The 13,179-nt window shown below is 46.4% G+C and overlaps 1 protein-coding gene across 2 annotated transcripts in view; it reads right to left on the reverse strand.

The window, feature by feature from the left end:
• Nucleotides 1-4,288: 4,288 nt before the first annotated feature.
• TAF12 (TATA-box binding protein associated factor 12) overlaps nucleotides 4,289-13,179 on the reverse strand; it is a 27,795-nt gene continuing 18,904 nt past the window's right edge. For both annotated transcript variants that reach the window (XM_007461810.1, XM_007461811.1), the window contains exons 4-6: nucleotides 12,221-12,335; nucleotides 6,215-6,303; nucleotides 4,289-4,761 (exon numbers count right to left, since the gene is read on the reverse strand). In XM_007461810.1, coding sequence (XP_007461872.1) covers nucleotides 4,726-4,761; nucleotides 6,215-6,303; nucleotides 12,221-12,335 — 240 coding nt within the window. In that variant the 3' untranslated portion in view covers nucleotides 4,289-4,725. The remainder of the gene's footprint in view (nucleotides 4,762-6,214; nucleotides 6,304-12,220; nucleotides 12,336-13,179) is intronic.

A 13,179-nucleotide genomic window follows, 5' to 3' on the forward strand; every position in this document is an offset into this window, starting at 1 on the left:
AATGGCCAGTCTTATTTTACTCTCCCTTCTCTTTATGAATGTTATTCTTAGGATCCTGGCCCTGGAGGGGGAACTGGTGCTCGGTCTGTGGTTGACAGGTGTGGGAGGATTTCTCCAGGGCCCCTGGCTGGGACATGTCCCATGGGAGTTCCAGCTTTGGGAGAGGCAAGCCTCACACTGCACAGCCCTCCCTCCTGTAGGTACAGACCTAGGGCTGGGACTCAGGCCAGCAGAGAGAAGGAAGGACATCCTCGCATATGGGGGCTGTGGTCTGCCGCCCACGGTCTTTTGAGCTACACCTGGGGACTTCTCAGGATCGGTATAGGACCAGGGCCTCTATTTTGGGGAAGTCCTGCTTCTGTCCTGAAGGGACTCAGTTCTGCATGGTGGTTTCAAATGGCACTCTGTCCCGGAGGCTTCACTAAGCCTGGGTCTGGGCTTATCCTGGGGAGCCTAGACCCAAAAGCCCCTGATTGCCTTTGGGTTCTGGCTCTACGTCTCTCACTGCAAGTCTGAGCCAGCCCCAGACCACGTGGTTCATGCTTCGGTTCTGGGCTCGCTTCTCCTCCTGGCTGGTCTCCTGTACCCCATGGATCCTCTCTGCCAGTACCAGTTCCACATCCTCCTCCTAGGAGGCCCAAATGCGGACAAACCATCCTTGTTGAGACACTACGTGGAGGGCATCTTTGTCGAGGGCGTTGCCCAGGCAGTGGCGGTGCCTTCATGGAGGCAGAGCCTGGGGGTCCAGCTGGCCAGGAAAGGTCACCACCCACCCCTGAGGGGGAGAGCCCACCCATCAGGAAGAGAAGGGGTGTTGGTGGCCATGACAAAGATGAACTCTGGACCAAGAGCACAGGTCTGAGTCCTGGCCTACCCTGTGACCACGGGCAGGCCACATGATCTCTCCAGACCTCGATATCCTTACCTCTAAAATAAGAGGCTACACTGGGTGACTCTGGGGGCCTTTCCTAACTATAGGGAACTGTGAGAGCTTAATCCAGCTCTGTCCTCCTCCTCCCTGCTTCACCTCATGCAAGAGGGGCCCTCTCCAGGATGGCTTCCTCATCCCAGATGGCTTCTTCTGTGTCCTCAAAACTCACCTCCGTTTTTGTGACCACCTCCTACACCTGCCTTTTGGTTCATTCTTTCTCAGGAAAACCTCAAGCCTTATTCCTTTACCTTTAGTCCAAATTAACTGCAGCCAACTTCTTGGCTGGCCCCCCTCCTGCCTGCTTCCAATTCCACTGGCAGCCAGAGCAAGGTTTTTAACATGTAGATATAATCACATTTTAGATGGATATAATCCGTCTAAAATTTTACTGGCTCCCCATTACCTGTGCAGTGGTTTTCAAACTTTTTGTTTATATGCCTGCTTTTAGTGTCAGAATCTTCTCGTCAGATGGGATCTTTCTCACAGCCCTGAAATCCTCCACAATTAAAAGAGAGATTGCTCAGGCTGAAGAGAGGTGGGAAGCCCAGAGCCAGCCTGCTGGGCCTCCCACACTATGTACCCCCGCCCCCCGCAAGACACACACATGGCGGCCTCCAAAGCATGAGCACTGGACCCCATCACTAGGCCTGAGGGCTGTCCACCCCCAAGCTTACTCTGCTCATCTCCGGCCATTCTCTCCTCATGTGGCACCTTGTGCTTTAGCCACAGTGATGCAGTGACTTCTTTACACCTCCGGACCTTTGCATGTGCTGTCACTCCCACCTCTGTCCCCACAGGACTTGGTGAGATAGTTTAGAGCACAGTTAAGAGTGCAGGTTCTGGAGTTAGAGGGACTTGGTTGAAATCTCAGCACCATCACTACTACCTGTGTGATCTTCTTTTAAAATTTATTTATTTATTTATTTTTGGCTGTGTTGGGTCTTCATTGCTGCGTGCGTGCTTTCTCTAGTTATGGCGAGTGGGGCCTACTCTTTGTTGCGGTGTGCGAGCTTCTCATTGCGGTGGCCTCTCTTGTCGCAGAGCACAGGCTCTAGGTGTGCAGGCTTCAATAGTTGTGGCACGTGGGCTCAGTAGTTGTGGCGCACGGGCTTAGTTGCTCCACGGCATGTGGGATCTTCCCGGACCAGGGCTCGAACAGGGAAGAATCCGCCTGCCTGGTCGGCAGGCGGATTCTTAACCACTGCGCCACCAGGGAAGTCCTACCTGTGTGATCTTGAGTAAATTACTTAAACTCTAAATTTTAGTTTCCTCATTGGAAAATGGGATTAAATGAGATATTGCAAACAAAGTGCTTGACAAACACTTGTTTCTTCAGGTCTGTTGGGAAAACAAGCTTATCCACAGAAGGTGCTTAGCATAAAACATGGCACTTTATAAGCACTCTTACCAAGACCCTCCCAGCACTGGAGCGCACGAATTCACCAGCCCTGCCACCCCTTGAGCTCCTCAGCATGTATTAAGTCCTACGTGTGCTCAGACTGTGCTGGGCTCCGGGAATCAGGTGGGCCTGGTTATTTAGCAAGATAGAGGGCATCGTGCCCAGGGTGAGGGGCTGAGCTGCCCCAGGCACCGAGTCAGAAGACTCCCCACAAATCACCGGGTGACATCCCACTCTCCAGTACCCCCACCTCCAGTAAACAGCTGTCAGATTTCCCCCTTCTCTCCATTTCGTCACAAATACCTCAGTCCAGGCAACAACCTTCTCAGGAACCTCTGCTTCCACAAATGCCCTCTCTTCCCCCTCCACTGTCTGGCCAGAGTGAGCTTTTCAAAACATCAACCTGACCAATCATGCTTCTGCTTAAAATCCTTCAATGGCTCCTGCTACTTTTGGGTAAAGGCCACTCTTTGCTGGGGCCTACGAAAGACACTGCAGGACCTGGCCCGTCTTGCCACATCACACGGCATTGGGGCTGGCATACGTGCAGCTCTCTCTCCTTGAAAGTGATCCCCACACCTTCCCCTGGGTTCCTCAAATTACAGCTCTACTGCTCAGACGCCCTCCCCAGCCCTGGGAGTCTCTTCTTTGCAGCCCTGGTCATGGAAGCAGTTTTCCTTTCACTCAGTGGCAGGTCGCTCCCTGTTTTCATTCATCATTGCAGGCCATGCCTGGCATGGGCAGGGGCAGAGCTTATAAATACTCGCTGAATGAACAAGCCTCTCAGTATACATATAGGACAAGACGACTAGCTGGATGAAGCCATTCACCTGTCACGCAGCTGATCAAGAATTGAGGTCTTTTGACTCTACCTAGCTCTTTCCATTAAACTGCCCTGATTCCCCTGTCCCCTTCTGTCCTCAGTGGAGGATTCAAAACTAATTCTGGATTCCTTCCTGGCTGCCAAGGCCAATGACTCGCTCCTACTGCAGGAACTTGGCAGAAGGCCTTTTGCGGCTTGGTAATCACCAACAGAACATCCTTTGAGAGCGTCCCCCAGCGGCATCGGGAGGTTCTGGAGAAAGCAAAACCCTCCAATATCTTCTTCCTGGTGGTAGGCCACAAGAGTGACCTGGTGGTTGAGGGAGAGGTGATGCCAGGGGGAGGGGAGAAGCTGGCTGCCTCTTGGGGCGCTCACGACGTTGAGACCTCAGCCGAAAGCAAGGGTGACATCAGCACAGCTTTCAAGCTGCTCACTCAAGAGATCTAAGAGCTGTGAAAAGAGGGGTCATGGAGCCAAACCCAGGGTGGGAGGGAGTGAAAAGCAGGGTCCCACCACAGACCAAGCCTCAGGAGGCAGAGGCCCAAAGCACGGCAAGGTGGATTATCCATGCTGGTGGCCCCTGGGTGGAATAGCTACACTCCCTGAAGCCCATGGAACCCTCACAATCCACAAGGGCTCTGCCAGGAACATAACAGGATGATGCTAGGTGCCACTGAAGGTCATGACCCTGAGGTCTCAAGGGGCCTGGTTTCCTCTGCACGATGGTAAAAATACTAGGATCAGGGACACCAACAGCTAAGAACAGAGAGAAACCTGCACAGAAAGGCCTTTCCCCAAGTCTACTGCCATCCTTTCTTAGCGTCAAGGATGAACTCCAGAAGTTCCAGAAGAGCAGGTCAAAAAAGGATTTCCCCAAATCAGGATGCCTCTGCAGACTGGGGCTCATAAGAGAAGGTCACCCTGCTCAATTCTTATGGCAGACAATCTGGACTAAAAGTCCTACTGATGGTAAGGCCTTCCTTGGAGTAAAATAATGGAAAAGTTCCTGGGTTTTTTCCTCCACCACAGAAATGAATAATGGTGCTGCCATCTGCTGACTAGAGAGCTACATCCAGCCTTGCTTACCCTCCTCTGGCATTTCAAAGGCTGTAAGCCATGTACCCTGTGTCTTTCAATTAATAACTTCTTTATTCTGGAAAAGCAAATGAAAGTCATATTCATATAAACACTGACATTACAAAGTACAGGGAAAAGGGGGAGGGAGAAGAAAACAAAAACCTCTACAAATCCTGCTAATACTCTCTCACCAGACAAGACCATAATGCTTTTCCCCAATTCAATCACTTATATAATAAACCACAAATAAAATCTTCTCTGGAAGATACACTGCTCCTCTTTGAGATGGCAGGAAAAAGGGACCGGAAGTTGGGGTAGGAGGCTTTATTCTTTTGGCAGATCTTCTCAGTCATTATAGATATTGCTGCACTGTTAATAAAAAATATATGCTTCTCTGTAAAGCATTAAAAAAAAAAATCCAAGGATGAGATGGCTGAGGTCTCAGCTCAAGTATCTCCAAATACATTGTTGTCCATTCCCTGACCTTTCCGTGTGTTATTTCTTGGTTGTTTTCCGGATCAATGCCATTCTCTGAAAGGAGAGAGAAATAAGCAATTACACAGGTTAGAGTCAGGAACTTTCCAGGACATCCACGTGTGGCTACCAGGTAGCATGGTCTACACCACAGGCTGGACTCCTCAGGAACCTACAGGCACAGGGAAGCTCAGCAGTTCCTCTAACTAAAGCACAGTCTGCGGGGCCCTAACACAAGTTTCCACAGGCCAGTGGACCCATTTCATTGACCAAAAGACCCCAAAAGCCCTATACTAGCAGGATGGCAAAAACAGTTAAAAGCAGAAGGTGACAGCTCCTGCCTTTTGGGGATTTAAGGGACAGGCCATCAAAACATGTGCTTTCTAGGCTTACCCCCTTCCCCTAATCTCCTTCTCTGATGATGGAAATAATAAGGAAGAGGGCTCTGTTTTGAGCCTGCTGCCAACACGTAAAGGGAGCTGACATTCCTCACTTGATAGCCTGCAATGAAGGAAACTGACCCTAACAATTTCCACCATAACCCATCAGGGACACATTCAGATCATGAGTTTCAAATCTTACTATTACCAGCCACTGGCCAAATTAATGACTTGCTTTGCTCACCCTTTTTAACTAAGAGATTGTTTGAACATTATGATATTGGTTGATTGATAAATAAATAAATAGGGCTGAAAAGTGGATAATTTGAGAGCAGAGCCAAATGACCATCTACTGCCTGGAGGGACTTCCTTCTGAACAACATTGCAGTCCTTCGATTCTGGCTATTGGCGGTCTCCTTGTAGGGCTTCCTCTATGAGCTCTGTAAGCTCCAGAGATCCCAAGCTATGGAAAAGCGAGGTACACTCAGCCAGAACTGCCCGACTGTGGCCATCAAGCTTGGAAAAAGCCCACTTTTCGAATCCGAGTAGCCAGTTAAATTAAGACTTGTCAAACGGAGGCCAACACTGCTATGAGACTGCCCAATGACTGGGACAGCTTGTTCCCCAGTAGAAGTGGAGACAGGTTCTCTTACTGACCCCTCAGTTCTGCAGTAAGAGGGACGGAGAACAAAGGTTAAGCTGGGGCAGAGGCCAGACGCCTGGCAGAGAAGCCTGGGTGCTACCTCCTAGCACAAGTACAGCATATTTCTGCTTTCCTTAAACTGCCCTCTAGTCGGAGGGCCCTAGATAATGTTCAAATCAGCAACAATGAAGGAAGATTTCTTTAAAGAGATGTGGAGGGGGCGAGTTCCATACAGGTTAGAAAAACCTATAATCAACAGCTTTAAGTGGCACCCATTAGAGTTGAGAGGAAAAACTGAGACCCCATATGGGAACAAAAAAGCACCTAGGAAAATTCTGGCTGATCTCCCGTACAGCCCTGCTGCCTCTTGCCCTCTCTGACATTTGGAGGAAATGACAACCACAGTGATGGTAGCTGTGTGCATTCTCTCTGAGACACAGCTCAAGGGATCAGCTGTGGCTGGCCCGAGACTCTGAAGCCTTCTCACCTGTTTGTGAGCTTCTGTGGTGCAGGCTTTTTTGTAGGGTCGTATTTCTTCAGAGCCAAACCCTGGGATCCACATGTTCCACTGGCGTTCTGTAAGGAAGAAGCCCACACACAGATAAGGGGACCAGGAAGGCAGTGTCAAGGTGCAGCGTGACCCTCAGACAAGGGTCAGGGAGGACTAATCTGGGCAATCAACTGTACTAATTAACAGTAACTCTGCAGAGGGGCTCTATGGGACACAAATGGGGGAATCACATATGGTGTCTCCAAGGTTTTAAAGGACACTATTTGACCTTCTTGCAAGAAATAAGAGGTAAATGAGTCAAAACTTTGAGTGTGGAGCCCTAAGGTTTCCATGCAGCTCTTCAGGAAAGGAAAGTTATTTGTTTCTTCAATAAAAAGTTATTTGTTTCTTCTGTCTTACCCCTATGCTCAAGGTAACCCCTCTCAAACTGAAAGGAGTAGGAAGAGAAAGGCATTCTTTGCAATCCGGAGTTAAGAGCCAAGCCCCAGTTCTGCTGCTTCACTGTGGAGCAATATGACGTTGGTCTCAGTTTCTTCACCTTTTACATGGTAGTAACAACAGAAATAACCACCTGATAGGATGGTTGAGAGGCTTCAATGGCATAATGCAATCCCAGAGCCTGGGATAAATACATAGAGATACAGATACAGACAGGTATGTCCACGCCACAGCTCCATGTCCTTGTGCCACTGGATATGACCATCCCTGTAAGACTGTCACTACAAGTTATCAGAGGGCAGAGATTTGGTTTTTCCACTTTTTCAGTAACTGGCATAGCCACATGGCCCCCTAAATCCACATATAAAAGTGTCCTGGACTTCCCTAGTGGCACAGTGGTTAAGAATCCACCTGCAAATGCAGGGGACACGGGTTCGAGCCCTGGTCCGGGAAGATCCCACATGCTGCGGAGCAACTAAGCCCACACGCCACAACTACTGAGCCTGCGCTCTAGAGCCCACGAGCCTCAACTACTGAGCCCACATGCCACAACTACTGAAGCCCGCGCGCCTAGAGCTCGTGCACAGCAACAAGAGAAGCCACCGTAATGAGAAGCCTGCGCACCGCAACGAAGAGTAGCCCTCACTTGCCACAACTAGAGAAAGCCCATACACAACAACGAAGCCCAAAAAAAAATAAAAGTGTACTGCACTTTAAGTACATCCAATATAAAAAAAAAAATTATACTTACACAAGATTATTTAGGGAATAAATCTCTACTCAAAAGGAGTTACATGGGGACTCCTTTATCATGCTCCCCTAGAGCACTGAAAACATTTGTTTTGCAAATTTGATTTGCCCCAGACAGACACTTACTTAAAATCAAATTGAATATTAGTGGTTTTATAGTTATACTTTGTGTCTAATGCATAGTAAATATTGTGTGAATGAATGATTCATGGTTGGTTCTAGAATAATTTTATATACAGCTCTCTTCCAATGTTGCTTTGAAAATAAAAATGAAACTTTCTGCTAATAATTTGTTGTCAGTACTTGAAAGTGACACTAAGACTATTCTCTGGGAATTACGCTTTACAATCAACACAAAGGGGATCAGGATATGGATATGCAAAGTCACTTTAAAGAGAGTAGCTACCAGGCATGAATGCAAACATGTAAGTACGTGTAACTATATATTTAAATAAGTGTGTACAGTTGACCTTTGAACAAGGCAGGGGTCAGGGGCGCCAACCCTCCCTGCACTTGAAAATCTGCGTATAACTTATAGTCAGCCCTCCAACCATGCTGTTCCTCCATAAATGCAGTTCCTCCATATTCACAGATTTAACCAACTGTGGATTAGGTAGTACTGCAGAATTTCCTACTGAAAAAAATCACCAATAAGTGGACCGTGTGCAGTTCAAACTCGTGTTGTTCAAGGGTTAACTGTATTTATATTTTATATAATATTAATAGAATAGCAACAACATTTAGTGAATAAAATGTGTAATAAAATGGCTGGGACAAAGCAGCATTGTGCGAAGCATTCTATGTTCATTATCTCATTTAACTTTCACATTTATGAAGAAAGATCCTGTCTCAAAAATACACATATTGAATATACTGAAGATACATTCTTGCAAGGAAACATTACGTGCATAATTGACTCAGTAATTCTGTACCATGAAAAGTAATCAAATGATCTTCACTTCAGACAAATCAAATGGAACATATGTCAGGTGTAATCACGATATAAATATTCATGCACTGTATAGCATTTATGGTAATATATATGGTAACATATGTGTATGTGTAATATGTGTGTATTTACATATACATGTTTATAATAGATTCTGATTAAAATATATCGTGGGTACTTCCCTAGTAGTCCAGCGGTTAAGACTCCGCACTCCCAATGCAGGGTGCCTGGGTTCAATCCCTGGTCAGGGAACTAGATCCCGCATGCCACAACTCAGAGCCTGCATGCCGCAACAAAAAGATATCGCACGCTGCAACTAAGACCCGGCACAGACAAATAAATGAATAAATATTTTTTAAAAAGAAATGTTATTAAAAATATATATACATTGTGGAAATGCAAAATATATATATATATATATATATATACACACACACACATATTGAACACATATTCAAGTAAAATAGGTTAGGAGATACATAAGTTAATCAGTTTAGTAACCCTGAACATTTACATTCAATTAAACCTAAAAATAATGAACTAGTATGAATATATACTCTACAAATAAATATGCTTAATGTAAAAAAAACCACACAGAAATAAAGAAAGACCATGTCAATCAGAAGGGGAGGTTATTCAACTATTCAAGCATAGAAAATAGCTGGGTCAGAAGCAAACACTGGCAGTGCCCATCCCAGCCCATCCAGAAGAGAGCCATCAAGAGTTTACAGCCTCGCTGGCAAGCTTAACCTTGCTGGGCGCGGGGCAGGGAAGTTGTGGGCAGCAGGCCTAGATGGTTAACACCAGGTTCCCTAATTCCCCAAACCCTGATCCTGGGCCTCCAAACAACCTTCTGATTATGATTCAGGTTCCATTAGGCCCACTACAGAAGCTATTCTGGTCATGCAGAGTACCCATGCCTGTGATAATTCTTACCCTTAATTAAGAAACTGATATTCCAATTTTATTTTCAACAACTAAAATACAGAATATTTTTAGGGCTTCCCTGGTGGTGCAGTGGTTGAGAGTCCGCCTGCCAATGCAGGGGACGCGGGTTCGTGCCCCGGTCTGGGAGGATCCCACATACCGCGGAGCGGCTGGGCCCGTGAGCCATGGCCGCTGAGCCTGCGCGTCCGGAGCCTGTGCTCCGCAGCAAGAGAGGCCACGACAATGAGAGGCCCGCGCACCGCGATGAAGAGTGGCCCCCGTTCGCCACAACTAGAGAAAGCCCTCGCACAGAAACGAAGACCCAACACAGCCAAAAATAATTTAATTAATTAATTAATTTTTTTTAAAAAACAGGAATGTTAAACTTTGAAGGTAATATAATCTGCTGTGGGATTTTTGTTTTGGTATGGTAAAATATACATAAAATTTACATTTTAACCATTTTTAAGTGTACAGTTCAGTGGCATTAAGCACATTCACACAACCATTACCACTATCCATCTCTAAAACTTCATCAATCCAAACCAAAACTCTGTACACATTAAACAGTAACGCCCATTCCCCCATCCTCCTAGTTCCTGGTAACTACCATTCTACTTTTTGTCTCTATGCATTTGTGGTATGGTGGTTTTAAAACATGTCTGTCATCAAGAAGTGGAGTCTGTATTCCCTCCTCTTGAACCTGGACAGGTCTTTGTGATTGCCTCAAAGAACAGGATTCAGCAGAAGTAATGCTGTGTGACTTCAGAGACTGAGTTACCAAAGGTCATGCTGTTTCTGCCAAATGGTTATGGGACACTTGTTCTGGGAGCCCGCAGCTGCCATGCAGAAATCCAGCTATCCTGGGACTGCATATGAGGAGACCAGGTAGAGAAACCACAGAGACAGACAGACAGAGACTTGTGGAGTCCCTGCTTTTTGAGTGTTCCAGCCCAGGCATCAGACGTGGACATGATGAAGCTCTGTTACAGGTTAAACTGTGTCCTCCAGAAAGGTGTATGGAAGTCCTAACCCCCAGTACTTCAGAATGTACTGGAAATAGGGCTGTTGGCAGACATAAGTAGTTAAGATGAGATCATACTGGAGGAGGGTAGGCCCTTAATACAGCATGACTGGTGTCCCGTGAGAAGTGACACAGACACACAGGGCAGAAGCCCACATGAAGACCGAGACAGGGGCTGGAGCGATGCAGCTACAAGCCAGAGAATGCCAAGGATTGCTGCCACCACCAGAAGCTAGGAAGCAGCAAGGGAGGATTCTTCAACAGAGGCACTGGAGAGAGCTTAGCCCTGTTCTTCTGGCTTCCAGAACTAAGAGAATAAATCTGTGTTTTTGTTTTCTTGGTTTTTTATTTTAATTAATTAATTAATTAATTTTTTTTGGCTGCATTAGGTCTTCGTTGCTGCACACAGGCTTTCTCTAGTTGCCGTGAGCGGGGACTACTCTTCGTTGCGGCGCATGGGCTTCATCATTGCAGTGGTTTCTCTTGTTGCGGAGCACAGGTTCTAGGCGCATGGGTTTCAGTAGTTGTGGCATGCGGGCTCAGTAGTTGTGGCACGCGGGTTTAGTTGCTTCGTGGCATGTGGGATCTTCCTGGACCAGGGATCGAACCCACGTCCCCACCAATGGCAGGCGGATTCTCAACCACTGCACCACCAGGGAAGCCCCCAGTCTGTGCTGCTTTAAGCTATCTAGTTTGTGGTACCGTTACAGCAGCCCTAGGAGACTAATATGCCTTCCTTCAAAACACTCTCAGGGGCTTCCCTGGTGGCGCAGTGGTTGAGAGTCCACCTGCCGATGCAGGGGACATGGGTTCATGCCCCGGTCCGGGAAGATCCTACATGCTGCAGAGCGGCTGGACCCGTGAGCCGTGGCCGCTGAGCCTGCGCGTCTGGAGCCTGTGCTCCGCAGCAGAAGAGGCCACAACAGTGAGAGGCCCGCGTACCACAAAAAAAAAAAAACACTCTCAACCCCAGCCACCACCTGACTTCAATCACATGAGAGATCCTTAGCAAAGCTGCCCAGCTAAGCCCAGTCCACCCCCAGGCCCATGAACAAAATGAACAACTGTTACTGTTTTAAGCCATGTTTTTTACACAATAATAAATAATTGAAATGGCTGTCTTTTGCTATTAATATCAGCAATGTTAACCAGAAGTGTGTTAGTTATTCCACCTCCACTACCAGCGCCTCCCGGAGCAGTATCTCCCAGACACTGGGAAGGAAGCCTTTCAGCCATGGGCTGATCTGCACTCAGTCCCTTAATATCTTCTGCCTCATTCCCTTGGCCTGACTGTCTTTGTAGTCACAGACTGTCGCCTTTCTTTTGATCACACTGCAACCAATGCAGGGGGGTAGCTTATTCATTTCCAAGTGATTACAATTATCAATGTTAGATGAGTATCTCCCAGAAAAACCCAAGCTCAAATTTAGTGTCTATTAAGTAGAACAGCAGAATACAAAATTATATGTACATTATGGATATAATGTTCTTGAGAAAAATACATCAATAAGCTAAAAACTGGAAGGAAAATACCATTATATGTATGGTAGAGATATAATAGCTACATTTACTAAGCTCTTACTTCCAGTCACTTTACGAACATAACCCATAATCCTCACAACGACCCTATAAGGAGGGTATTATGATCCCCGCTATACAAATGAGGAAACCAGCTCTAAGAGAAAGTAAGTAGGAAGGATGAGGTGGTACAGTTAGAAAGTGGCACACCCAATGCCAGGGTTCATTCCCCCTACCATGCATGGATTTCTCTTTCCTGTTTAATGCTACTATGGCATGAATACATAAATCCCAGAGCCCAGAAGTCTGATCCCGGCATGAAGGTTCCTGGAGGAGCAATACTGTGGATACCTCAGGGAGAAACGAGACCACATACCTAGATGCAGCTGGACATCTTTCACCTCCAGGGTGCTGGACTTGCGATGCCGAGCAAGCTGGCACGCTGCTGTCACCACACTCTCAATAAAATCATCAGCAATCTGCAGCAGCATCTGGGGGGAAAAAGTGGGGGAGAGTAACCATGACACTGGCAGGATAGGCTCCTGTTGCTGGGACAACTGTATCTGCTTGAATCACATATTCAGTCAGGCTTTCTAACAGAAGGCCTGGAATCAGCATTTGAGCAAAGGTGGGGAAGAGGAGTGAGGACCACAAGAGAAACACATTAGCTCATTAACCAGGTTGAGAGAAACTCACACCCTTCTGAGGATGTACTTTCCGTACTTTCTACCTAGCAGCGATCAACCAGCCCAACCCCTACCCTCTCCACATCTTCTTATGAATTAGGTAGGAAAATAAAAGTGAATCATTAAATCCTCACTCCCTCGTATTCTCTTAAAGCATTTTTATTTCCATTATCTCACCTAGTCCTTATAATCATCCTGTGAAAAAAATGGGGCACAGATTTTACCCTAACTTCATAGAGGAGGATGCTAAGATTCAGGGAAATTAACTTGTTCATGGCCATGTAACTATTAAGCAGCAAAACCAGGATTCAACCTCAAGGTTCTGAGTCCAAAACCTGGATTCTTTCCAGTTTGTTATCAATTATTCCTAGACTGTGTGAAGAGAAAAATCAGAATTCTGAAGTTAAAAATCTACATTAAAAAAAAACTGAAATTTTGATCAGTGAATACCTTCCTCATGGCTTCCTCTGCTGACCAGAAAAAATAAAATAAAATAAAAGTACAACCATAGTTATAAACATTCCTTGTTCTGTTGGACTATCAGTGCATTGTCATCTTTCCTATGGAACCAAATGGATACCATCTAAAGGAAAGATTTCTAATTAAACATGGCAGATCAACTCTAAAAATGACCTCCTCTCCTTCCCTA

This window comes from Lipotes vexillifer, unplaced genomic scaffold, assembly GCF_000442215.2.
Source record: "Lipotes vexillifer unplaced genomic scaffold, Lipotes_vexillifer_v1.1 scaffold699, whole genome shotgun sequence".
Taxonomy (NCBI): Eukaryota; Metazoa; Chordata; class Mammalia; order Artiodactyla; family Lipotidae; genus Lipotes; species Lipotes vexillifer.